Source organism: Electrophorus electricus, chromosome 18 (assembly GCF_013358815.1).
Source record: "Electrophorus electricus isolate fEleEle1 chromosome 18, fEleEle1.pri, whole genome shotgun sequence".
NCBI classification, from domain to species: domain Eukaryota; kingdom Metazoa; phylum Chordata; class Actinopteri; order Gymnotiformes; family Gymnotidae; genus Electrophorus; species Electrophorus electricus.
In genome coordinates, this window is record NC_049552.1 from 1,363,407 (window position 1) to 1,388,721 (window position 25,315).

Sequence of the window (25,315 nt, forward strand, 5' to 3'; positions counted from 1 at the left end):
CCGAACAGCCTAAATTAGTAAAAGCTACAGCTTTATTGAACAGAAATCTCAGTACTAACGTTTCACCAAGGTGTCAGTATAACAAACCGCTAAACCATAAAATAGTCAAAACAGAACGCACCTGGATCATAGCGAGGACACACACCAGGCTAATCTGATATTTAAAATTTTTGTCATTCACCACACCTTCACAGAAAAAAAGGAGAACCAATTATGTGATGACGGTGCAGTTAGGTTACTCCAGTATATACTGTGTGTGTGTTGTTTGAAACGATGAAGCTATATTTTTGTGTAACATTCCAAGTGCAGCAGAATAAATGCTTGATATTGACATGAGTTGTGATGAATAAACGTGTTTTAAGCCTTTGTCTACAGAGCAGCCGGTCGTGTTGAGCTGCTAAAGCTTTAGGGTGAAGTCACTGCTTAAACTACTGAACTATGTGATGACTGCTAATGTAAATGTGCATTAACTCAGCGTGCGCCTGTACATTTTAAAGGGCAAAGTGTCAAGCAGAGAGTAGGGATGTGATTGGCCATGACGTTACGTTAGACCCCACCCCTGAAAGATGATTGGCTGGATTGTCAAAAGAACATCCAAGTCTGTGACTGCTTGGACGCTGTCGGTACAACTGTGCGCGTAACAAGTGCTGTCAACACCTTCTACATGGAATGTCTATTTCTGTAACTTTTATAGGGTTTTTTTCTTAGTTTTAAAAGTTATGCCACAATATAGGTAAACAAGCACAACAACTGTGTGTGAGAGAGAGAGAGAGAGAGAGAGAACAGTAGCCGCACATGTGGTCACTGAAGCAGTAGAGGCAGGTTCAATTCTATACGGATTATACTGTAAAAATCAGAGTCCAATATCAAACACTCCAGATTCAGAACACACCAATATATATGAACTCAAGGTCTGTGGGTGGGTCGTGTGCAAACCAGACTTCTACAGAGAACTAAGACCAGGGCTGCAATCATTATTATCCATCTTCTTCATAATCCATCTTCATCCTATACAACAGGAACTCTCCAGCCATCCCTCCCAAAAAAAAGGTATAATTTAACCAAACAAGCAAGGTGCTTTATAACACAGTAGCAGCACAACAGGGTCGGAGGAAGGGGGCACCACATGATCAATATATACTGGGTAAAACGAGAAAAGATATTGATCAGACGGTGGTTTTACAATCAGTGATCATGTGATCTTTCAAAGTGGGGGAAGCTTTTCTCATGCAGGTTCTGGGACTTTATAATATTTGATAATATTCCAACAACTCTCACTAATTTAGCTCTTTTTGCAACTGCAAACTGCATATCTGTTGCTATAGAAACTTGCCACATACTACCAGTAATGTCTGCACTGGTAATAACTCTGTTGAGGCAGAGAGATATGGGGTAGTGGTGTGTGTGTGTGTGTGTGTGAGAGAGAGAGTGTTCTAGATATTTAATTTTGGGTATTAAATTGGTGAAAGTAACCAACTGATTTAAATCCTACATATCTCTCTATGAAGATGTTCCAACGTTTAGTAATTAGTCAATTAATTCGTTATAACTCATTATGGCTTCAAATTGTGGCAGTGGTTAAATGAGATAATTAATTAGTAGCCAACTGGCATGTGTGCTTAGCATTGGTCTATTTTCCAGTATGGCAGTTGTGGGCCTGGGAGGCTGTTACGGCCTGTAGTGAACTGTTCTCCGTCTCTGTACATGGGACTCAGGTAGAGCTCAAACTATCCCCCTCCACCCGTTTAACTGAGTTTAGCTGTTCTCGACATTCAGAACATTCTTGAGTCATGCTCGAGTCCCGAAGCATAACCTCGGTCAGCACCTGATCACGGAGCCGAAACTAGAGTTGTGACATCAAAGTGTTCAGACGTTTTGTCTTATATGCTGGGACATTGGAGACCTGTAGGCCATCTTACACCAGACGAGCTTGGACACCCAACACTGTCCTTCCACCGGCGGATTCTCCTAGTCTCTGCTCGTCTGGAGTGGTTTCTTAAGGTCTTTTCTTCTTGGGTTTGTCATTTTTGCAGCTGTACTTTTCACCAAAACAAGCGCGGTATTGTGTATGACTAGGTATGAGTTTGATTTTTGTTTTGTTTTTTCCTCCATAGTCTTAGAAGAGCGAAACTTTTTTCTTCAAGTCGTTACGCTTCCAAAGGGAGAGGCGATCAAATTCCTGCATCGTCATTCCAAAGAGAGTCTGGAATTCCTCTGGAGACAGATGCCTCTGGGAAAGGAATGTCATTCATCAGTGCTGCCCTCTGCTGGTGCATTTGATAACATCCTAACATCACAGACTAACATGTACAAGGTGCATGGCAGAGACTCAGATCTGTAAGGGTTAATGTTGATTAAGAGTGAGAGAGAGAACTTCAAATGTATACATCCCAGACTACGGCCGTTACTGTTGTGATGTGTTATAACACATGCTGTGCTGTGACATAATGTGCTGTGATTGGACTGGACCTTCTGTGTCCTGTTACCTCCAGTCTGGTCCGGTTCACACCAGGAGGAAGTTTATTCCGGCCTCTAGGCATCACTGTGAGCATCTCGTAGGGATAAATCTGCCCCCCCCCCCCACACACACACACACACGCACACAGTCAACAGTGATGTCTCACAGTTTCAAAAACAATAAAAAGTTCAAATAATAACAAGACTCAGCAGTCTCTACAAGAGAGAGACCCAGAGCCCAGAGTTCGGCCTTGTCTGACCTTCTGCTGCAGCACAGTGGGCAGAGAACTGCCTCTGTCCATCCTGTGGCCCTGTGGGACGCCATTCTACACACACACACACACACACACACACAGTCAGTGGCAGTGCGATGAGGCTGGAGGAATAGACAGATGTATGCTGGGTATTTTCACACACAGACCTGCCTCACCTGAAGACCTGTGTGAGAAGAGAATAAAAATTTTTTTTTTAAAAAGAGTTAATTAATTTTAATTAATTAACTCTATTAATTTATGTAACAGTGCACAAAGAACAGAACTGAATAGAGCAGAACTGAACAGAACAGAATAGAACAGAACTGAACAGAACTGCTTACTTTGACTCCCCTTTTCACTGTTTGATGAAAACTCTGCTGATTGGAGCTACAAGAGAAAAAGAAATTCACCAAAAATTCATTCAGACTGACAACTAATATGGGTGAGGTTTGAAGTGCATTTACCGTGTGTGTGTGTGTGTGTGTGTGTGTGTGTGTGTGTGTGTGTGTGTGTGTGTGTGTGGTGTGCACCCTCACCCTGGACAGGCCAGTCCTGCTGTAGGTTGGAAACGATGGAGACTTAAGCCCTGCGTTAGTGAAACAAAAACATTAACAACAACACTTTAAATCCTGAAATCACATCAAACATTATTAATGTGTCATAATTCCATCTTTTATTCAGAGAGTTATTTTAAAAGTCCTGCAGAAAAACAACTGCAAAAAGTGTGATTTTTCTTGTCAACACTAGAGGGCACTATGAACCTTTTACTTCAGGAGCTAAACTGTAAAGGGCAGCAAACCCTGCAAAAGGGCTCCAACCTACACCCACAAGTGGAAAGTACAAAGACCCAGTCTACAGAATCGGGCCTTTAGCCAAGAGACTTGTAAATCTAATGTGAAGCAGATTATGCGGTGTTTCTCTGTAGCCTGTGTCTCACACACACACACACACTCACCCATATGGCCAGGGGTTCGGTCTGGCAGAGAACGGGTTTTTCTACGTATTGGAGCTGCTCTCTCAATCTCCTCCTTCAAAATCAACTTCCCCAGATTGGACTGAATCTGAGAGAGAGAGAGAGAGAGAGAGAGAGAGAGAGAGAGAGAGAGAGAGAGAAACAAATGCTGTTTGAGATATATGATGAGGGTGAAACCATGTCCTTACACTGAAGGAATTGATCAGCTTCATGGTCAGCTTCAGGGTATGCAAGAAGCCCCACAGGACTGTGGGTAATTCAATTCAGACTGTGACCTTCACTTCAAGGTGAAGTAAGAAAGAGAAGAACAGAACAACCCCTCTGATCCTCATGCTAACCAACCTCACAAGGAAAGCACCTGAGTGTTCTTTCTTATTTATTATCTTATTTATTTCCTTTCAGTAAAACCTTTTCAAGTTTCTCTTGAGAGTGAGTCATCTATATATCCGAAGCACGCACACACGCGCACACACACGCACACACAGACACACACGTATCCAAGTGCCAGTCTAGACTCTACGCGTGTTGTATATGTGATACCGGTAGTTCCCGAGCCCCTCAGCTGTGTGTGTTCTGTTCCCCAGCGCCACATGACTGTCACAGCTGACATGGTGTTGCAGACGCTGGCAGTGAAGTCAGAGTGTGTGTTCTGGGTAAATGGCGAGGAGTTTCCTGTGGGTGGGGCTTCAACTTTACCTTATTGAGCTCCTGTTTCTGCATCTGTCTGAGTCGCCACGTGTCGTCTGACAGATCACCTTCATCATACTCATCGTCAGCCTCCGCTGCCTCCCCGTCTGTGTTCTGGGCAGACTTCCTCTTCCACTCAGTCTCTGTTACACCAGTAGAGAGGTGTGAAAGACTGTGTGTGTGTGTGTGTGTGTGTGTGTGTGTGTGTACATGGGAACTGCAGAGAGAGGAGTGTGTGACATGGGGGCGGGCTGAGAGAAGGGGCGGTACCCAGCACAGCGAGTGACGGCGGGCACGGCCAATAGTCCGTTTCAATCTTGGCAGGCTGAGTGGGGTCAGGACGCCGAGCAGCAGGGAACCGAGACGACTCGATGATCAGATCCTCCATGTGCTTACCGTGGGGAACATGTGGGGAAGCATCTACACACACACACACACAGTACTTGTATGAGGGTGTCACATTTTGATGTTGAACATCGAGAAAATCAACATCAGAACACACCCACATACACACCCAGTGTCCTGATCACTCTCTCTCTCTCTCTCTCTCCCTCACCTCTCTCTCTCTCTCTCTCTCTCTCACCTTGCTTGTAAATCGGCGGTTTCTTGTATATGTTGCTGCCATTGTCTGTAAAAGAGGAAACACATGTTTGGGCACCCCACAGAACACACCCCCAATCGCACTGCGTACATGTGTATAGATCTGTGAGTGTGAGAATGTATGTGTGTGTATAGTCGTATGCATGTATGTGTGTGTGTGTGTGTGTGTGTGTGGGTGTGTGTGTGTGTGCGTGTGCGCACGTCTCACCTGGCCGGTGGAAGTGTAGCTGTTGAGGGGGGTTTTTGCTCACGCTGCTACTTCTGCGCAGTCGTAGTGTGGAAGGTGGAGAAGAACTGCCCGACGACTTCTGCTCCACCCACTCTCTGGACTCCTTCAGCTGGGAGCTCTGGAAGGACACAGCAGTGCTGCAGGTTTAACTCAAACCCATGAATCTTTTCAACAGGTGGAACGCTGACATGGGCTAGTCACATGGGCTAGTCACATGGGCTAGTCACATGGGCTAGTCACATGGGCGCAGCCAAACCAAGCATTCATCTGCAGGTTAATCAGCAGTGTCTCAAAGCCCCACCTCTCACCTCGAAGCCCCACCCACCTGTCTTACCTCAGGAGAGGGAGGAGGGGAGAGAGAGCGTGGAGACAGGGACCTCTGAGAAAGAGAAGGAGAGAGAGAGAGAGAGAGAGAGAGAGAGAGCGCGCGAGATCAGCTGCTGAGCTTTTGGTAGTTTCCACACAGACTCTATGAAGCATAAAGGTTTCATTATGGCAAAACTAAAAATGAAATGACACTGGGGCTGCCAGTGTCTGTGTGTGTGTGTGTGTGTGTGTTTATGTATTCTCTGTGCAATCTGGTGGACTGAAGCTGAGATATCAGTCTCAGTGGGCAGTTAACCAGCTCACACTCACTGAGAAAAGGAATGTTTGACAAATTGGAAAGCAGGCTAATCCACACAGGCATATAGGGGCCCTGTGCGGGCTAATCCACACAGGCATATAGGGGCCCTGTGCAGGCTAATCCACACAGGCATATAGGGGCCCTGTGCGGGGTAACAGTAGAGGAGCTGATAGCTGCTATGCATTAATGCTGCAGGTATGGGAGTAATCAGCTATAGCAAATAGCACCACACAACAGTTACACGTGTGTGTGTGTGTGTGTGCGTTACCTCAGAGCGTTCCAGATGTGTGTAGCTGAAATGCGGCTCATACATCATCAGGTCAGGCCTCTCAATGTCCAGTATGGCTTTGTCCTTCGGGATGGCAGCTAAGTCTTTATAGCCAATCACCTGCTTCTCAACTTGGGTCTGAAGAGAAGAGGAGTTACAGGGACAGAAACCAACCCTGGACGAACCTGGTTAACTCTGTCAAACCTGAACCAGTGTTTTAGATTCTAACCCTGGACACACGTGGATCAGTGTTTTGATTCCCCACTTCCTGCTAACCCTGGACACGGACATCCCACCATGTTCATACATTTATGTGACGCCTTTATCCAAAGTGACTTACAATTCTGTCTGAACACAACTTGAGTAACTGAGGGTTAAGGGTTTTGTTCAGGGGCCCAACAGTGGAAACTTGGCAGTGGTGGGATTTGGACCAGCAACCTTCTGATCACTAGACCATGCCAGGGCAGTGTGTACAGTAAGTGTCACGTCATGCCTGGTGTGTAGGATGGCGTTTGAGTGTGAGGCTGACGCACACAGCAGGGCATGACGCAGGACCACAGACACGCAGCGACTCACCACGATAGTGACAGCAGGAGAGCCAGGGAGGGTCGTTCCTCTCACAGAACTCACACTGCCTGGAGAGGTTCGGGCTGGCTGCTGCTGGAGGACACGCACGCACACACACACACGCACGCACGCGCGCGCACGCACGCACGCGCACACACACACGCACACGCACGCACACGCACGCACGCACACGCGCACACACACACGCACACGCACGCACGCGCACGCACACGCACACACGCACGCACGCACACACGCACACGCACACGCACGCACGCACACGCACGCACGCGCACGCACACACGCACGCACACGCCTGACATTGTATAACTGCTTAAAAGATCAATTGTAATGATTTGCTGATTAAACTACTAAGTACAGAGATTTGCTCTAGTGAATTTAACACTGACCAAGACAATGTGCACAATAAGCAACTGCAGACCTGAAGCTGTGTGTAACTGTAACTGTGTGTGTAACTGTAACTGTGTGTGTAACTGTAACTGTGTGTGTAACTGTAACTGTGTGTGTAACTGTGTGTGTAACTGTAACTGTGTGTGTAACTGTAACTGTGTGTGTAACTGTAACTGTGTGTGTAACTGTAACTGTGGAGGTTTCACCTTTTGCATCATCATCTACGACAACAAAAACGTCCCCGTCTTGATGTCACACTAAAGAGGAAACACAGACATGTTAGACATTAGAGATCATTCAGTATCACTGCTCTTATTATTATTATTATTATTATTATTATTATTTAATGTTGTTAAAAGCTTAAAGGGTTTTTTTTAATTCCTGCTTTATATTATATTGCACAGTCATGTAAATAAAGCCATCATGACTTGAGAGAGAGAAAGCAAGTGATCAAAAGATAGAGAGAGAGAGAGAGAGAGAGAGAGAGAGAGAGAGAAAGAGATATACAGAGAGAGATAGAGAGAGAGAGAGACAGACAAAGACAGAGAGACAGATAGAGAGAGAGAGCCACAGTAAGACAGATCCCAGAGGACAACAGCTGATACTCTAGACATCCTGCATACACAACCCACATGGATCCTAGTTGCTATAACAACCTCGATCTGTAGGTAGTGTGGGGTATGCAGAGCTGTAGAGAGCTGTTTGTTACCAGGCCATCCATTAAAAACAAACAGCTCACAATGTCATGTGAAGAGCTCACAGCATCAAGAGAAGCGTGTTGGTCATAGCTATGGTCTCTAGAATGGAGATTCCAGAATGGTGATTCTCTGTGGCTTCCAGAATGGTTCCTTGTTGGGCTTTTCTGGTGCATGGTCCCTTTGGAAAGCTCTGGGAGGTTTCTACTCTACTGAAAAGGTCTTCAATCTACAGGACAGTGAAAGTGCAGCCCAGCGTGGACATCACAGTGAGGGACGGAGACGCGTCACAGCCAGGAGGGGAGCACACACACACCCACACACAGTCATCCCTGGACCTTGTGTGTGTGTGTTTCAGTCTTCTTCAGAGTAATGGGTTACATCAGGCCAGCCAGACTGCAGGTCTGTCCCAGCTGGTGCAGGAAACAGGGGCAGGGGGCGGAGCAGGGGGCGGGACTATCGGTCCAGAGGGCCTGATAGGGGATGCTCTGAGGCAGCAAGAGAAAGATGGTAGAAAGAAAGAAAGAAAGAAAGAAAGAAAGAAAGAAAGAAAGAAAGAAAGAAAGAAAGAAAAACAAGAAGATAGACAGACAGAGAGATGAGTAGAATATGGAGCTATTTAGACAGACAGAGAGAGATGAGTAGAATATGGAGATAGAGAGATATTTAGACAGATAGATAAAGACCTAGCAATGGAACTGAGATGAAGGATAAAAAGGAGGAATGACAGTGACGAGGATAGATGGGGATGAAGCGATGAAAGGACAGATGGAGAGATGGAAGGATAGAGGCAACGACGTTACACTCCTTCCGAGGCCGTCACCCCTCCATCTAGCGGTCTGTGAAGCGTCTCAGATGCGCCCTGTAAGCCTTGGCACACAGATACGATTTAACATGATAAATATTGGGATTACCGCCGGGATTACGGCATGCTCACTGGGGGCCTTGGACCCAGACATTTGTAAAAGTGCTTAGTAACAAGACCTGCTGTACAAGGCACTATATAAAGACATGTGATTAGGCTTTGATCAGACTCTGATTAGACAGCAGGATAAGATCAACTGTCTGAGTCTCGATTTGAACAATGCCACATTCTTCTATTCTATGCTAAAGAGTTTCAGATGTCTAAAATATTTGAAGTAAACTCTTTAAAGAGCTCAGGGCAAAGTCATTACAATTTTCCTTCATTATGGACACATTTAATACTAATTTCCCCCATAAATGCCAGGAATGTTACACACACACACTGCTTCTTTTCGTGTGTGTGTGTGTGTGTGTGTGTGCACATGCATGCATGTGTGCGCGTGCGCAAAACTGCTAATAACAAACAGACTAAAAAATGTTAACAAACAAAAGCTTTTTACAGTCGCTGTAAGCAAAACTGAATGTAACCTGTTAACCCGTGAAAACCATTCAAATGCTATTAAACAACCTGTGAATAATCTGGTTTAAAATACCTCAAGTGGATTATCCAGTTTTTATTCCCATTTTACACTACATGAGAAATAAGCCTGAATCATATCTACTGAATACTCAACACTGAATACTGAATACTCAACACTGAATACTAAGTACAGTTTGCTGTTGACAGCATATCAGGATTAGATTAATTAATACAGAGGAGAACAAGGATAGAGGGATTAACAAAGTTTGCCATCGTGAACGATACATTCAGTGAAATAAACACACGGGCAAAAGTAAGACAGACATGTTGTAATTTAAAGACAGACAGCTGGAGAGAGAGAGAGACAGACAGACAGACAGACAGACAGCTAGAGAGAGAGAGAGAGAGAGAGAGAGAGAGAGAGAGAGACAGACAGCTGGAGAGAGAGAGAGAGACAGACGGACAGCTGGAGAGAGAGAGAGAGACAGACAGACAGCTGGAGAGAGAGAGAGAGAGAGAGAGACAGACAGCTGGAGAGAGAGAGAGAGAGAGAGACAGCTGGAGAGAGAGAGAGAGAGAGAGAGACAGACAGACAGCTGGAGAGAGAGAGAGAGAGAGAGAGAGAGAGACAGCTGGAGAGAGAGAGAGAGAGAGAGAGAGAGAGACAGCTGGAGAGAGAGAGAGAGACAGACAGACAGCTGGAGAGAGAGAGAGAGACAGACAGACAGCTGGAGAGAGAAAAGCACAGGGGAGCAGTTACCTTAGTCAGCGAGGAGGTTCATGTCCATGGTGAAGACACACACACAGCCCAGTCCTGAAACCCACACACAGGAGTTGGTTAGAGCTGGGACAGTACACCACGGCACCGAGACCCTCGTCATTCGCCCTCCCCACACCGAGCCGGGGCAGCAGGAACACCCACGTGAAGAGAGCGTGGCTCTCACTGTCTATCAGCCCCGTGGCTGGACATCAAAGTCTTGAATTATTCAGGAGTCCGTGACCCTTGACCCTGCACTCAAAGTACATGTCTACTGTTGAACAGACAAGAGTTTAGGAATGAGGAGAGGAGAGGAGAGGAGGAGAGGAGAGGAGAGGAGGTGATCAGAAGGAGAAAATGTTTATAAGCTGTGGTCATTGCAAAAGTTTATCGCATGCAGTCATAAACACACCCACACACACACACACACACGTGAAAGTAAGCAAGGTTGTGCTGTTTTTGTGTTGGCTAACCTACTGCCTCTCCTCTCCCTGCGGTGTGAAGGCATTCCTCACCTCCCCACCTCCCCTCTCTCCTCCCCATGTCTCCATGTGCAGGAGCCATCACTCCCCACACTGCAGAAACCCGCCTTCACCCCCCCAGACACGCCTCCATGCCCCGCCTTCACACCCCCCAGACACGCCTCCATGCCCTGCCTTCACACCCCCCAGACACGCCTCCATGCCCTGCCTTCACACCCCCCAGACACGCCTCCATGCCCTGCCTTCACACCCCCAGACACGCCTCCATGCCCTGCCTTCACACCCCCCCAGACACGCCTCCATGCCCTGCCTTCACACCCCCCAGACACGCCTCCATGCCCCGCCTTCACACCCCGAGACACGCCTCCATGCCCTGCCTTCACACCCCCAGACACGCCTCCATGCCCCGCCTTCACACCCCCGAGACACGCCTCCATGTCTGCAAGCAGGAACCTTCATACCAGTTAAGAGTGATAATGTGATATAATATTCTGTATGAAAGTCATATCATATTGTAATACATTCAGACACAGAGGTACTGTAGAGTCTAAACAGCGTCTGAACATGCATGTAATTTGCACACACGCACCTCATGAGTTTTCTCTACTGCACAAAGCTCTGCGATCACTGCAATGCAAGTTAAGATGAAGTAAGAGAAAAACTCTAAAAATATCCTGCTGCATATCCTGGTGTGAGACACCTCCTTCTGTTCTCTCTCTCCCTCTCACTCTCTCCTTCTGTTCTCTCTCTCTCTCTCTCTCTCTCTCCCACTCTCCTCCCGTCTTATGTAACATCCTAGCTGTTACTATGGTGAGGCAGTCCGCCCCGCTGTAGAAGCATTGCCCCTCTCACCCCTCCCGACATGAGCTGCATCACTGGCGTCAGAAAGCTTAAAGGTTCCAGAACCAGTCTGAGTACAGTGGCCTCCCATCACTCTTACTGGAGTCTGCATACTGTCACCAGTACACACACACACTCATGGTAGTGATGTTACAGCTAGCAGAAGTGGAGTGTCATGTTAAGGCTATGATAATTAACATGTTAAGAACATGTTAATGTTCATAGTGAGGCTGCTTCCATACACACACACACACACACACACACACACACACACACCCCTTTTGTCAATATACTGACATATTTTGACAATATACTGTCAGAGGACCAAAGCCAGTTGCATGCGATATAAGAGATGAGACAATCGATACTGTTGAGATCAGTTTAAACAACAAATCTCTCCCAGTCGCTCCAGGGGCTCCCATGGGTGATGTCATTATGGGCACGTCGTTATTAAGAGCATCAGTAAAACAGGCGTTGCAAATGTACCCCTCACGTGGAGGGTGTGTGTGTGTGTGTGTGTGTGTGTGTGTGTTTGATGGGTACCATTTCTGTACCTACATATCCAGCAGGAGTTCATCAGTTTCAACTGCCTTTGTGTATGTTGATTTTTTGTAATCAAAACCTAGAAGACCTCAGTAACCTCATAGAAGACCTCAATGGCTCTGTAGCCTTGTGTTTTTCCTTTATATTACAAAATACATTACGTTTTCATCTAGAACGACATCTAGATGTAATATTTCATAAAACGTGGGTCTTCCCACTATTTAACACTCTGCCTTACTCTTTAACGCAAATGTCACTCAGTTGTAATTTTAATATATAAATAATAATCTGACCCTACGACCTGTTTCTTACATTTACGGTATTTAGCAGATGCTCTCATGCAGAGCGACTTACAAAAGTGCTGTCATTTCCTCATAGAATACATCCTAGTACAGTAGGTTAGAGTCTAATATACCAATGAACTAGAATATTGTAGAATACTGTCTCTCATCTGACCCAATTAATAACTGAATAACACACCATATTGATCTGTCTGTTTCATTTATGTCTTCATAATCCAAAACATGGCGCATGTTTGTCTCTTAGAGGATGTATATCCAGAGTTCTACAAAAACTCCAAAAGAGACCTTTAAAACACACAGAGATTGCACGTTAAGCAAGACGTTCTCTGCTATTCTCTGGAGTGTTATAAGGGTGGCTGATGCACTCTACAGCCCTGTCGGGGGTCACCTGGGTCAGACAGCCAGACTCACAGACCTCTCAGTCTCTCACCAGACACCTTCTGAACTAACAGGAACAGGCTGGTCAGAATGTCAAACTAAACAAATACTAATTATTGAAATGATTTTAAACTCATACAATCTGATATAGATTCAAATATTAGTTTATCAATTTATTCGAGACATGACAGTGTAGAGACCAAGGTGTTATTATAGACGTCTGCTCCACTGACAGACCATGGACATGATACACACACACCTAAAAACATACAGAACCCACCAGAAACCAGCAGCTATTCCTAGTGGCTCACACAGACCAGAGGTCTTGTCCTCATACACTGCCAGCCAATCAGAACGAAAGGTTGAATGACATCATATAGAGGGCCAACGATGCAACCTCTATACAGACGGATCAGACCTGCTCCAGCACTGTATACACACACAGATTTTCATGTTCAGAGAGCTGTATGATGAAGTACACACACACGGGGTCAAAGTGATGTGCGAGTTGTGTGAGGGCATGCTGCTCTTGTGTGTGTGGGGATTTAATATGATTGTTTGGCTTTGGAGGAGTTGTAAATCCAGCAGACACACACACACACACACACACACACACACACACACACATTAAATGCGCCAAGTTCTATCATTGTAACTTTGTCTGAGGGAGCACATTACATAGATTTATTGTGGGGTGTGTGTGTATGTGTGTGTATTTTATTCTGGTGACCGATCTTTATGAGGCAGGTGAGGAGTGTAACTGATCTCCTGACAGACATTTATGGAGGCATCCATTTTGTCTCTTATTGTAGTAGGAGGCCCTTCTGACTGGAGAGAAACACATAAAACAAGACACACACACACCCACACACACACACCCATGGTGTCCAGACACACACAATCATCTCTTCCCACTTTAAACACTTTAATCTTTGTCTGTTACATTTAATTCAATTTGCTTTAGTGTGATTTAGACTAAACGTCGGCCCAGAGGTGCCAGGGTGGGGGGGGGGGTGTGCGTGTATTGGGGGGTGTTGGGGTAACAAGAACTAAACAAACATCGAACAAACAGGACAATCCATAGAAACACCCCCAAACGTCTGTAATCGGTGCGTTTTCATTACGTTTCCCACCAACATTCGTATCTCTGCTGCCTACACACACACACACACACACACAGACGTGGGAGGACTGCAGCTAAAGGAAGTTAAACATTTTTGTTCTCCTTCAACACAGCAACTGCATAGAGATCACTGATCACATGACCCGAGGCAGTCCAAAATGGCTCTCTGGGCACAAGGAGGTGTGATAGTCACAACTAAACTGCGTGTGCTCTGTGTAGGGCCCTACACTGTGTAGTGAGTAGGGCATAGGAAGACGGTTCAGATTCGACCCATGTTCTGGCATCATGAAGCACGACACGGGACACGAGACAGCAGATCCGACTGAACCTTGCTCATAAAAGGATCTTTTTTTTTTGTCCTGAGTGATACAAGTGTCACAGATAAACACACAGATGTGCGCGTCATGTGGACATCATGGACATCAGTGGTCAGGACCGTCAGATACGTGTTAGAAATCTGAAATGTTCAAACTGCCCTCAACAGAAGCAAGAATGTAAACAGCACAAGTGATACTCCTCTGGCAAACCTTCTAGAACCTTCCCTGGAACTCCTGACTGGTGCCATGCGGACACTACGTCACAACCTCTCTCTCTCTCTCTCCCTCTCTGCTGTCCATCAGTTAAGACCTTCAGTAGAAAGTGACTTATCTCGGAGAAACAAGAGAAGGTCACGCCCAAAGAGAGGGCCGTCACCGTACATACAACGCTTCTGATTGGCTGATGTAGTTAGCGAGAGTGTACGCATCACCGCGGCCATGTCACTGTCTCGACACTCACACACCGCCACAGGGCCTCTGACGCTCACACACACACACCGCAGCAAAACATCATCAAGGTGTTGCAGAAGATAAGAGGGGGTATGAGGGTATACACACACACAAACACATTTACATTTATGGCGCACACACACACGCACAGAAACACACACTCCCACCCACGCAAACACACACGCACGCACACCCACCCACACCAACCCACACTCTGCCTCTGAAACCAAACCACACAGTAAAACACACTGTTCTCACATGCCGTTTACTTTGTGAAACCCACGGGTGCCCCTGCCAAACTTGGACGGTGGCACAGACCACAGACAACCCTTAACTTCATTTTCTTGCATGTTTCTAATATTTGTGTATGTGAATGTTTGTTTGTGTGTGTAGAAATGATCACCATAGTTTCTACTTCACACAGTTAGTGGCTGTTAAAACGTTACAGGCGTAGCTGACATTTTTAGTCAGTTTTCATAAAACAATCCCTTAAACGGAAACGAGTGTAAACTGGGTGGGATTTAAACAGTCACGACGTTTGTCCAGTTTGTAAAACGTTGCAAAATGTTTGGGATTATCACGTGAACTTTTACTGTGACAGACGTCAGCAGTCAAATCAGCATAAACAAACCCACTGAGCCAAAGCTGTAGCCAGGTGTTTTAGCAAAAACAACCTCCGCCGCAACGGGATTAACACACACACACACACACACACACACACACACACACACACACTTGCAGGTCTGATCACAGGTGGAGGTCTCTGTCTCTGCTCCACACTCCAGATCCCTGGACACCTTTTGTCTTTTCTCACTGCAAATGTTCACTCACTCCATGACTGATAGACACCAGTAAAGTCCACTTCAGTGACCCAATTAATCCCAGAGCTGTCCCTGTCTTAATGGCAGTCTCAATGACCAGAGCTGTCCCTGTCTTAATGGCAGTCTCAATGACCAGAGCTGTCCCTGTCTTAATGGCAGTCTCAATGACCAGAGCTGTCCCTGGTGTCCCTACTGCCAGAAATACAAAACATCTCTACACCATGAAGGAGAGGAAGACGAAGACGAGGGTCAGCCACTCATTATGTGCTCAATCACAATAAAAACACACAAAACAACTTTAAACTGTACAGCCAGCTGAAAGAGACACAGCACTAACAACCGCAGAGCAGACTCGCTCCCTTCAACATCGCTGTAGTTGTGATACCTGCTGCAGTGTGTGTGTGCATCCATCTCCATAACATCTCCAAGCTCAGTTTAAGGAGGAACACAGAGGGGCGCGCTCACACACACTCTCTCACTCTCACTCTCTATCTGTCTGTCTGTCTGTCTGTCCTCCAACCTGCAGACATCATCGAACCGCCACCCTGGAGATGAACTGTATCACTGGCTTCTCCACACACACACACACACACACACACACACCTTTGCCATGTTTGGGAGATGTCATTCACGCGTGCCTAAAGAGTAGCAGAACAACAGTGACATTTTGAGGAGTTAGCCCAGCGCTCATGTCATTGTCATGGCAACCTGTTGCACACACGCTGGTGGTCCCTTGCGTTGAAATGTCTTAGGGTCTCCAGGGCAAACAGGAGATTGTGAGTCAGACTGTCCACCGCAGACGCTGGAACACGCGGAGGGACAGACACAGTGATTTACGACACACGATTCAGGATAAAGGTTAGTGACCACTACATGTTCACTCCATAATGAATTAAACACATGATGGCACCCCCCTCACTCACTCACACACTTTTGGATTTTTCAGAATGGTAATGATTTCAGTCTTCCTTTAACATGCTTTCTTGCTGATGACAGATGGCTGTCAGCGTGCTCCAGATGGCCAACTACACGCGGCCATTTGTTCGGCGGTCCCGGTGAGCTACGTACCTCACGCCAACCGTGACACGCTAACCGGGGGATTAATTAAGAGGTCTGTGCTCGCGGTGACCTCCTTTGTGCCAGTGCAGCTACACTGGGAACGTGATGGAGATCTCTCAGCAAGGCCTAATGCACGCGGCCGTAGCGCTCTGCTCTGTGGCTGCTGCGTAGTCACAAATGTTCTCAAAAAGTGAAGTCTACATATAAACCTGCTTCAGGGTGCAGGGTGGAAAGAGTCCGAAAGACACGACTGTCCCTCCTTAAACACTGGACTGTTGAAGGGTCACGCACGTGACGTTAGACGGACACTTCACCGGCTCTCAACAGTGGACATACGCGTCATCGCCGCTACAGAAATACATCACTTAACATTAACACTGAATCTGCATGTGTATTAATCCTACAGTCATGCGCACTGAGGCGTGACGGCGTATACTAGAGAATCATTTCATTTCGCATCCCTATTGATCGGTCCCCGTGCTGCGTAAAGTGGTTTACACCAGCGTGAACTACTGTCGCGAGGAGGCCTCCAGCCCGACTTTACAACGTCGCGACTAACGGGCCACGAGCGAGCTCCAGCGCGTGGGTACCTGAGGAGCTGCGAGGTGGTAGCGGGGTCGTTCGGAGCACGCGAGCCCACTGCGCATCCGGGCTGGTGCTCGTTCCTCAGCACCGGGTGATGCAGGGCGCGTTTCTGAACGGACGCAGACCATTCCAGAGGGTTCGCCCGCTGCTTCTCCCGCGATCTCCCTCACCTCAAACTCCGCCGACAAACGGCGCACTGCACGAGAGCGCGTAGTCATATCGCCACATTCACACTCATAGCGGCATTTCGCACCCCACGCGCAGCCCGCAGTGGCGCGCGCTCCCGGGGAGCCGAAAGCGCATCGGGATAAAAGTGCCAAGGAGGCTCGCGCTGGTCGCGTCGGAGGATACGCACGTCGTCATCTATCAACTTCTTACCTGTCTTGTGAAAAAGCCTCTGAAAATAAATCCCCCCGGCAGTTTCAACGTGGATGGATAACTCCCACGTTTAATTCCAACACATTCAAATTTTTGTGCAAAAATAAATACTCAAAACGGCGTGAAAAGCTGAAGTTGTGCGTCCTGTACACCGCAGAAAACTGGTTCCCAGCCACCAGCCAGAAACATTTATCTGTACTAACTCCGCATGGCGCGTGACGCTGCACGCTGACAGATAGCGTGAACGTGCTGGCTGTCGTTACCGCTGGTTGAATCCATTCGCGGCACCGAGGGGTCGAGTGTAAACATGACGTTGCAGCTTTCCGTTATAATGTGATTAAGCCACCCGCAGAGTCACACGACAAGTAATATCACACTAAACCGTGCAATGTAACGACTGAGTAGGCACGTGTTAAATGCACGGTGTATACAAAAGCACGAGGTATTGCAGGAATAAAATGGTCGATAACTGAAAGAACAGGCGTGTCAGTTTATTACGCATATGCACATTTTAGTTACAAACAGCTCGTGTTCATTTCTGTGCACACATGCGTGATCTCTGTCGCGTGCTTTGCCTGGCATGTGTCTAATCTTACGCGCGCTGTCGTGACAGCGAAGCTCACTAAAGCGAAGCACGCGAGGAGCAGGACTTTGAGACCTTTCTCTGGTTTGAAAAAGCATCGTGTCGTCTGCGTTGTTTAAACATCTAATGATGGTATTACGCAGTGGAACCCAACACACACACACAAGTCCTCGTGGCTGGTGTCATAAGGCTTTCCACGCAGCTGCATTCGCGAATGGAAACGTGTTCCATCAATGGCACGTGACGGTACTGAACGTCTTAGTGGAAGAAAAATAAATGAAGAAAAGAAAGATCAGAATAAACAGATCTGTCCTTTAAACTAAATAAACACAGATCTGTCCTTTAAACCTTTGAATGCAACTAAACGAACCTCTAAGCGTCTATAATGGACAGAGAAGAATCGTCTTCAGCACAGGAAGGGGCGGGAGTCTCACGGCCTGTAGCTCCGCCCCTTGCCTCCTCTCTCAGGGAGTCCAGGAGACGACCTGTATGGCGGTACTGCCGGCCCGCTGGATGATAGGGGCGGGGTGGCGTAGGAGCGACTCCAGCAGGGGCAGGTGTGGGAGGAGCTGCTGCCGTGCGCTAGGCACCTCTGCCAGGCAGGTGAGGGCACGGAGGGCGTTGGTGCAGGCCGCCGTGTGACCCCTCCCCAGAAGGCACAGCAGAGGCTGAATGACTCCAGTCTCCAGGGCCTGGACCTTCCCTGCATGGGGAGGAGAGTCCCGCCCACGGAGCAGAGAACCCACTGTAATCAGCTGTTTGTACAACTTGTTGCAATCATATTGGTTCCACTTATGACTGATAACCAGGAGTCAGATGTGATTACAAAGTTACATGAAGTATTCAAACAGCTGCCAGAGAGAAACCAGATTAAGTGAGGGGATTATACCTCTGCGATATATGTGCATGAATATTGGGTTCTATATCTTAGACATCATTAAATAACCAACTTTAAATTACACAGAAAGAGAATCAAACGCTACCTGGAATCAGTCCCCTAATGAGTGTGATGTTTGAGATGAGTGTGTGTGGTGTGGTGTGTGTGTGTGTGTGTGTGTGTGTGTGTGTGTGTGTGTGTGTGTGTGTGTGTGTGTGTTCTCTGACCTTTGGTGATGACGGCCGTGTTCATGATGGCTCCAGCTGCATTAGCGCTGACCGCAAGGTCATGATCCGACAGCAGCCCAACCAGAATAGGCAGCACGTCCTCCTCACACAACCTCCTCTTCCCCTCCACAGGAACACTAGCGGATAGAGAGAGAGAAGGAGGGAGAGAGGGAGAGGGGGAGAGAGAGAAAGAACGAGGGAGAGAGAGGCACGAAGTGAGGGGGGGGTGAGAGAATATTTATTGAAATATATTGATATATTTATTCAGACTCGTCCCAGAATTGCAGGTGCGACCCACCTGATGGCGAGAGTGGCCGAGGTGGCAGCCCTGCGGATGTCAGGGCAGGTGTGGGAGAGTTGCTCCTTCAGGACAGCGACGCCCCCATTGGCCAGGGCAGGCAGCGCGTCCTCCCGCATGCAGGAGCTCAGCGTGGACAATACGAGCGCACGGACGTCCTCCTGCTCCTCGGGAACCCTCATCAGGAGTCTGGGGACCAGACCCGAAGCCACCATGCATGACACTCCTACACAGGGAAGGGACAGCAGAGCACAGCCAATCAGAAAGGCTCGCCTGCACATCCCAGCTGCCCCCTTATACCACCTACGGCAAATACACCGACAAACTGCCCCAGAGGGAAAATAAATATACAGGAGGAAGAGGGGAGAGAAGAAGAGGGGACGTGAGTGTGTGGACCATCTAACAATTACAACCGGAAGAGGAAATCTATCCGTGTGCGTGGGAGTCATTGTTCGTGGAGCACATGCGTGAAAACAACGTTCTGGGTTTTTTAGCGGCTGGTGTCTGAGGCGTCGTTGTCTGACTCTGGTGACGGATGGGGCCTTGCATTCACCGTGACAGTAATGCCATCGCCATCGCAGCTCGGGGAAGATTTCTCTTTGAGTTTATATCTGGGGTCTTTGAGCGTGTCACATTCCAGGGCGTTCATTTTAGTGACTCTGCGACCAAAGACAGTCTCTGTCAGAAATGTTACTCCAAGACCTCACAGTTTTGCTCCAAAATCTCCCATCTAAAAACAACCAATAGGGAGCAGGCTAGAATTACACACAACCCACCAGCCAAATCCAAACCGAATTGAATAGTGCACAGGTATGATGTGAGAGGGAATCAACAGAAGTCCATTTTGTGGAGGAGTAGAAGCAGAGAGAACATCTCACCGATGTCTCATTATTGAAAAAGGAAGTCTCATATGGATAACAGAAGTAGAAAAATGTCAGATCATCACGACAACAACCTTATTGTTCAGTCTGATGTTCAGTACAAGTTAGCACAAATTGGTTGATGGCCTTTATAAATGTACCCAGACTGGTTGATGGTCTTTATAAATAAACTCAGATTGGTTGATGGCCTTTATAAATAAACCCTGATTGGCTTTCGTCTAATTTCAGAAGCCGTTTTCTCCACAAACACCTCTACCCACAGTGACTCCCGTGTCTGTGTGACGTATCTGACTAGTGTCCAGATCTGGTGCGAACCTGCAGGAAATTCAGCCAACATCTTCAGGGTCTGGTGTATGTTCTTACGACAGGCATGTACAGGCTCATCCAGCAGGCCTGACAGAGTGGGAACCACATGTGTTCTTAGCATGGCCTCCCTGCACAGCCAAACACAGCCAGACACAATCACAGTTAAACACAAACACAGCCAAACACAATTACAGTCAAACACACACAGCCCAACAGAGCTAAACACAGCCAGACACAATCACAAACACAAACTCAGCCAAACACAATCACAGTCAAACACAAACACAGCCCAACAGCCAGACACAATCACAGTTAAACACAAACACAGCCAGACACAATCACAGTCAAACACAAACACAGCGACACAATCACAGTCAAACACAAACTCAGCGACACAATCAGTCAAACACAAACTCAGCCAAACCCAAACATAAATACAGCCAAAACAAACCAAGCATTGTTTTCTTGTTAATCCGTAATTTTAAATGATCTAACTTCATTTGATATGATATCCTGTTGTGTACACGTGAAGAGGAATAAGGCAGCTGTAAAACAGCATAGCAATGTTTTGACCACATCACCTGCCCACGCTGTGTGTGGCCAGCAGATACAGCACCTCTGCAGTTCTTGTCCTAACCGAGCCTTCCTCATCTTTCAGCAAGAGCTTCAGTCTGTCCAGAATACCTAACCGGCATCAGGAAACAAACAAGAGAAGACAAGGTGTTGGGTCATACCACCCAACCTAACACATTATACGAGTAGTATGAGCAGGAATTACTGGGGCGGACCCCTAAACTACGCCTGTGGTTTCATGTCTGCTCAGTCTCCTGTACTTCATGTACAAAAGTCAGCCTCACACTGAAGCGCGGTGATAACATGCGCTGTGTTTCAGGCCCAGTGAGTCACTCCTCTGGACGCTGCAGCCCACGTACCCGCGCGAATGGCTTCATAGGCGCGCTCCGCGTCGTGAACGCGCTCGCCGAGAGCAGCGAGCGCCCCCTGCCGGACGCGCAGCTCCACGTGCTGCAGCTCCGCCGATAACCTCGGCAGCGCGCGGTCGCCGAAGGCGACGGTCGCGTGAGTCGGTTCTGCGCGCGGTGGCAGGCGCTCCGAGATCCGCGTGCCGGCCATGTGATCTGGGTCGTTTATCTGAACGCGTCGCTGGTTTGGCTGTAAAACCTGTTCAGCTAACCGAGTGTCTGATAACGGCGTATCTGAGACCAGCGTGTTCGGTCGCGCAGCTCGCCGCTTCGGCGGGTTTGTTGCCACGTTGCCAAGCTCGTCCTAAGTGTGGGCACGGCGTTGCTAGGTGACTACGCGTTAGGCGTACTGCGCCTGCTCTGCGTAAACCTCTAAACAGGGACTACCACCCAAACCCAGAGAGCGCCATGGCTTCTTTTTCTTTATTTAGAGTAACCAACAATAGCGCACAACCAGCGTACAAGCCAGCAGGCACACAACGCATCTTTAGGCTATATTTAGCCTATACACACAAAAATGATAAAGTACATAAATACTGCTTTTTTTGTTTCACAGGGGGCTGATTTATTTCAATATAATGTAAAAAAATAAAATAAAATAAAAATGACAATTCCTCAGAATGTACCTACTATGTAAAATGTAGCCATTAAAATTAGAGCTATAAGATTTACCACAAAAGCATCAATGTCTGGGATCATCCAGATGACTGAATAATAACAGGTAACAATGCTAAAATAAATGAACAACATAATACTAAAATAAATTAATAACACATAAAACAAAAATAAATGAACAACATAATACTAAAACAGTCTCTGCATGCCTACTACAAAGGGTACGAGTTGTGTCAGTATGATCATCAAATAAAAGTGGCATCATTTAAATTTATCCGCCTAACTATTTAATTAGCTCTGTTAACTTTCTTTCATTCAGTGTTATTCAACACTGATGCCAATATCATGTGATATAATCACGTGATGCTTTTTAAATAAACAGAGCTCTTACAGATCTGTTCTTGTTCCCTGCAGGGGAAAGAACCGCTGAAATATCACAAATATACAATATGTAAACTCATCACTGTCTGTGAAGCAAAGACACTTTCAAAGATATTGAATCTAATCCCACTGCATAGTTACATGTATCAATTCAAAAAGAAAACCAAGGTAAATAACTGATCAACCGGCACAGTACTGTTCTGGAAGCAACACTCCAAAAAAAAATGAACACCTGTATAAGACATGACTGTATAAGGTGTTGTTATTTATTCCATATTAAATACTGTGTAAATAAGAAATATTAGTGCTAAAGTCTACGATTCTCAAATTTTATCCTTTAGAGAATTATTAATGAGAAAAAAAAAATACAAACAAAGCATAAACAAATAATTCCTAAATTTAAAGCCACCTTAACTTCACCAGACCCTGCTATGGTGCAGCAGGTGCAGACGTTCAGGTCCTGCAGCCGTAGAGTTGAACCTGCAGGTCAACAAGCTGCCGCAGGAAGCCTCGGTTGGGGATGATGCCGCGTCCCTCTTTCACGGTGCTGACCGCCTGCACGAGGTTCATGCCGTGTTTCAGCATCAGGTACGCGAGCACTACTGTGGCAGAGCGCACGAGAATCTTACCTGCAATCGAAAAAGATCACCCGAGTGCGTGTCGGTGTGTCTCGTGCGCATCTACAGGCAAATGGTGTTTAAAAAACAAACAAACAGAGCAGTTTCGCTTTCCTACCGCCTCCTCTTAACGCATTATGGATGAATGCCGCTGCAGTGCTGAAGTTGGCGCTCATGTCATAGGCGGGGGAGTCGTGCGCCTCAATGCCCAGGTACGTGATGCCCATGCCGTTGTAGTACTCAGCGCCTCGTCTGGAGCTGTGCGCACAGTTCAGGATGTGAGTGAAGTTATGGCGGCGAAGTTCCGCGCGGTTCTCAGCTATGTCCCTGTAAACCATCACACACACACACACACACACTATTTAAGTCCTTTCTGTGAAACTTGTGTTTTTAGAGACGTAGCCCATTCAGAATGCCCCGTCATTATTTTGTATCACACAGTTGGTTCAATTAATTAATCAATCAATTGTCTCTTGACACATTTAGCACATCTAAGGGGCTTGTGCGGAGGTTAGATTTTCTGAGTCTGAACTATCCATGGTCACTTAAAAGTGGTCAATGCATATCAACGCATATCCAGGTCAATAAATAAAAAATTTATTGAAATTTAAAAAGTGTATATAAGTTATATATAAACAGGACTGTTCTCACTTACACGTCTCCTATATAAACAGGACTGTTCTCACTTACACGTCTCCTATATAAACAGGACTGTTCTCACTTACATGTCTCCGATATAAAGTCTTGGCCAAACCTCATCAGCATGACTATTGATTGCTCTCCCTGAGAAGAGCAGGCGTTCAACTTCCAGTACCGCCATAGCTGGTGAGCTAAAATCAATCTCCGGTTTTAACGAGTGTGAGTCTGTTCGCCATTCAGAGTATCTAGTCTTGTAAGACATTTTGGATCCGTTTTACAGGAAAGGAATGCTGCACTTTTGCTTTGAAATCGGAGAAGCTGACATAGGCGCCTTAACTTCAGAAGCCCCGGAGTGTCACTCTACCTTTGCTGCACTGAAGAGGGCCGTGGATTTCAAAGCTATGCATTTGTACTGTTCTTGTCTGAGGGCTTTGGGGCAGTCCAGCAGAGGGGTGCAGTAACAGGGCTCCATGTGTTGTCTGCATGTCACTGCCACCTGTTCAACACATTCAACTCAGATCATATGCAATGCAACACACAATTTCCACTAAAGTAACACACATTTACCACAGTTGTACGGAAACACAGAAGAAAGAATGTGTTTCATATTTACTGTCACCTGCCACTGGCTGCTTGTTGGAACAAACCTGCTATCTGATATTTGACCTCAGTCTTTTTTTGACCAGCATTGTGGATGCCACTTCTGATCCCAGATGGCACCAGCCAAGGCGGAGCTGTGCTCCAACCCTGCATGGTTCCGACCGTGGGTGGCGCACTGGTCAGACAGCATGCGTGGCCCTGTAAACCCAGTAAAGACGGTGATGAATGTGGTGGGTAAGCGCACAGTTCCACTTAGGGCCAGTTTGTCAGAGTCAGATCAAACCTTATCTTAGACTAAAAATAACTACTAACGGTGACGTTTCACCATTGCCACTGCAAAAGACGAAGCCCAGGTCTGGAAAGGAGTCTTTAAAAAGACCCAGAGATCCCAAAAATCTGCTTAATCTGCCTAGAGACTGGGCTGGATTACGGACCAGCAGGGTCAGGGGTCCCTAACTGGTTTAGAACCAAAAGTAAGCCAACAACCATCATCATTTCAAGGTCTTACATTTTTATTGTGAGTAACCTATCATTAGACCTTACGCAGTCCTAGACAGTTAGGGATAGCAGCCCCCTCTTGTGTTCAAAAACATGCATTACATCGGAGACCTCAGCAAGCAGGTTTTGGTCCTATTTAGAATTTCATGTGTTCTCTATATACAAGTTATACAAATATACTCTGTTGTGTAAAGCTTCATCTATTATACAATTTCTGGTTTATATAATGAGATTTTACAGAATTACAGAGAAACAGAAAAAGAACACGCGCGTGCGCGCACACACACACACATACACACACACAAACAAATGAGACTTAATTACATGCAGAAGTCAAGAATTTTGAGACCTTCAATTTGTTACTAGAGTATATTATTTAACCGGATATGAGAAGCACCTGCCGAGAATATGGCACTCTAACATTTAGAAAACATCCTTGTGACTGGAGGAAGACCTGTTGAATGGTCCAGGATGAACGTGACTTTGGTGCAAAGTATTAAATATAGTGGTATTAACTGGTATTTTTTACTTTTTAAGAAGTTACAAGGATGATCAGTCTTCCCTGTCCATGCTCAATCTCATCTGATTTCACCATCTACTATTATAGTCATTTAAAAAATGTCGAATG

The 25,315-nt window shown here is 46.6% G+C and overlaps 4 protein-coding genes across 13 annotated transcripts in view; all 4 read right to left on the reverse strand.

The window, feature by feature from the left end:
- Positions 1-14: 14 nt before the first annotated feature.
- Positions 15-17,455, reverse strand: LOC113591613 (dematin-like). 8 transcript variants are annotated; one of them, XM_035536186.1, is made up of 18 exons: positions 17,186-17,454; positions 9,911-9,964; positions 7,811-8,254; positions 7,278-7,328; positions 6,670-6,750; positions 6,094-6,231; positions 5,535-5,579; positions 5,180-5,318; positions 4,955-4,999; positions 4,642-4,791; positions 4,381-4,514; positions 3,667-3,772; positions 3,248-3,297; positions 3,053-3,098; positions 2,879-2,895; positions 2,718-2,783; positions 2,487-2,567; positions 15-2,230 (listed from the first exon to the last, which is right to left on the reverse strand). In XM_035536186.1, exons 4-18 carry the CDS (start codon positions 7,290-7,292, stop codon positions 2,117-2,119), a joined length of 1,227 nt encoding a protein of 408 aa, XP_035392079.1. In that variant the 5' UTR covers positions 7,293-7,328; positions 7,811-8,254; positions 9,911-9,964; positions 17,186-17,454; the 3' UTR covers positions 15-2,116. The 8 variants fall into 8 exon arrangements, with proteins under 8 accessions (XP_035392079.1, XP_035392076.1, XP_035392075.1 ...); XM_035536183.1 differs by having other exon boundaries at positions 6,670-6,753; XM_035536182.1 differs by lacking the exon at positions 7,811-8,254 and having other exon boundaries at positions 6,670-6,753.
- A 200-nt stretch (positions 17,456-17,655) lies between these two features.
- rsph14 (radial spoke head 14 homolog) lies at positions 17,656-21,629 on the reverse strand. 2 transcript variants are annotated; one of them, XR_004777112.1, is made up of 7 exons: positions 21,290-21,629; positions 20,939-21,041; positions 20,367-20,485; positions 19,171-19,396; positions 18,873-19,009; positions 18,139-18,471; positions 17,656-18,025 (listed from the first exon to the last, which is right to left on the reverse strand). XR_004777112.1 is itself a non-coding variant. In XM_027032186.2 (6 exons), exons 1-6 carry the CDS (start codon positions 21,486-21,488, stop codon positions 18,233-18,235), a joined length of 1,023 nt encoding a protein of 340 aa, XP_026887987.2. In that variant the 5' UTR covers positions 21,489-21,629; the 3' UTR covers positions 17,656-18,232. The 2 variants fall into 2 exon arrangements, 1 of the variants encoding a protein (XP_026887987.2); XM_027032186.2 differs by having other exon boundaries at positions 17,656-18,471.
- Positions 21,630-21,736: 107 nt separating this feature from the next.
- Positions 21,737-24,585, reverse strand: LOC113591610 (dual specificity protein phosphatase 26-like). The gene is made up of 4 exons (XM_027032187.2): positions 24,237-24,585; positions 23,676-24,085; positions 23,069-23,277; positions 21,737-22,962 (listed from the first exon to the last, which is right to left on the reverse strand). Exons 2-4 carry the CDS (start codon positions 23,849-23,851, stop codon positions 22,787-22,789), a joined length of 561 nt encoding a protein of 186 aa, XP_026887988.2. The 5' UTR covers positions 23,852-24,085; positions 24,237-24,585; the 3' UTR covers positions 21,737-22,786.
- A 98-nt stretch (positions 24,586-24,683) lies between these two features.
- bag4 (BCL2 associated athanogene 4) overlaps positions 24,684-25,315 on the reverse strand; it is an 11,825-nt gene continuing 11,193 nt past the window's right edge. For both annotated transcript variants that reach the window (XM_035536189.1, XM_035536190.1), the window contains one exon: positions 24,684-25,315. This exon is cut by the window's right edge and continues 1,878 nt beyond it. The gene's annotated coding sequence lies outside the window, so the exon portion shown is untranslated.

Bases quoted from the DNA above. Each gene is read 5' to 3' on its own strand.
- LOC113591613 (XM_035536182.1), bottom strand. The intron at 5,580-6,093 runs GTAACGCACACA...TCTCTTTCTCAG, and splicing joins CACATCTGGAACGCTCTGAG to AGGTCCCTGTCTCCACGCTC. The intron at 4,515-4,641 runs GTACCGCCCCTT...CTGGTGTAACAG, and splicing joins GCCGTCACTCGCTGTGCTGG to AGACTGAGTGGAAGAGGAAG.
- rsph14 (XM_027032186.2), bottom strand. From the start codon at position 21,488: ATGGCCGGCACGCGGATCTCGGAGCGCCTGCCACCGCGCGCAGAACCG. The intron at 20,486-20,938 runs GTGATGTGGTCA...TTGGCTGTGCAG, and splicing joins GCCACACACAGCGTGGGCAG to GGAGGCCATGCTAAGAACAC. The intron at 19,010-19,170 runs GTGGGTCGCACC...TCTATCCGCTAG, and splicing joins TCGGCCACTCTCGCCATCAG to TGTTCCTGTGGAGGGGAAGA.
- LOC113591610 (XM_027032187.2), bottom strand. From the start codon at position 23,851: ATGTCTTACAAGACTAGATACTCTGAATGGCGAACAGACTCACACTCG. The intron at 23,278-23,675 runs GTAAGTGAGAAC...GATGGTTTACAG, and splicing joins AGACTTTATATCGGAGACAT to GGACATAGCTGAGAACCGCG. The intron at 22,963-23,068 runs GTAGGAAAGCGA...TTTCGATTGCAG, and splicing joins TAATGCGTTAAGAGGAGGCG to GTAAGATTCTCGTGCGCTCT.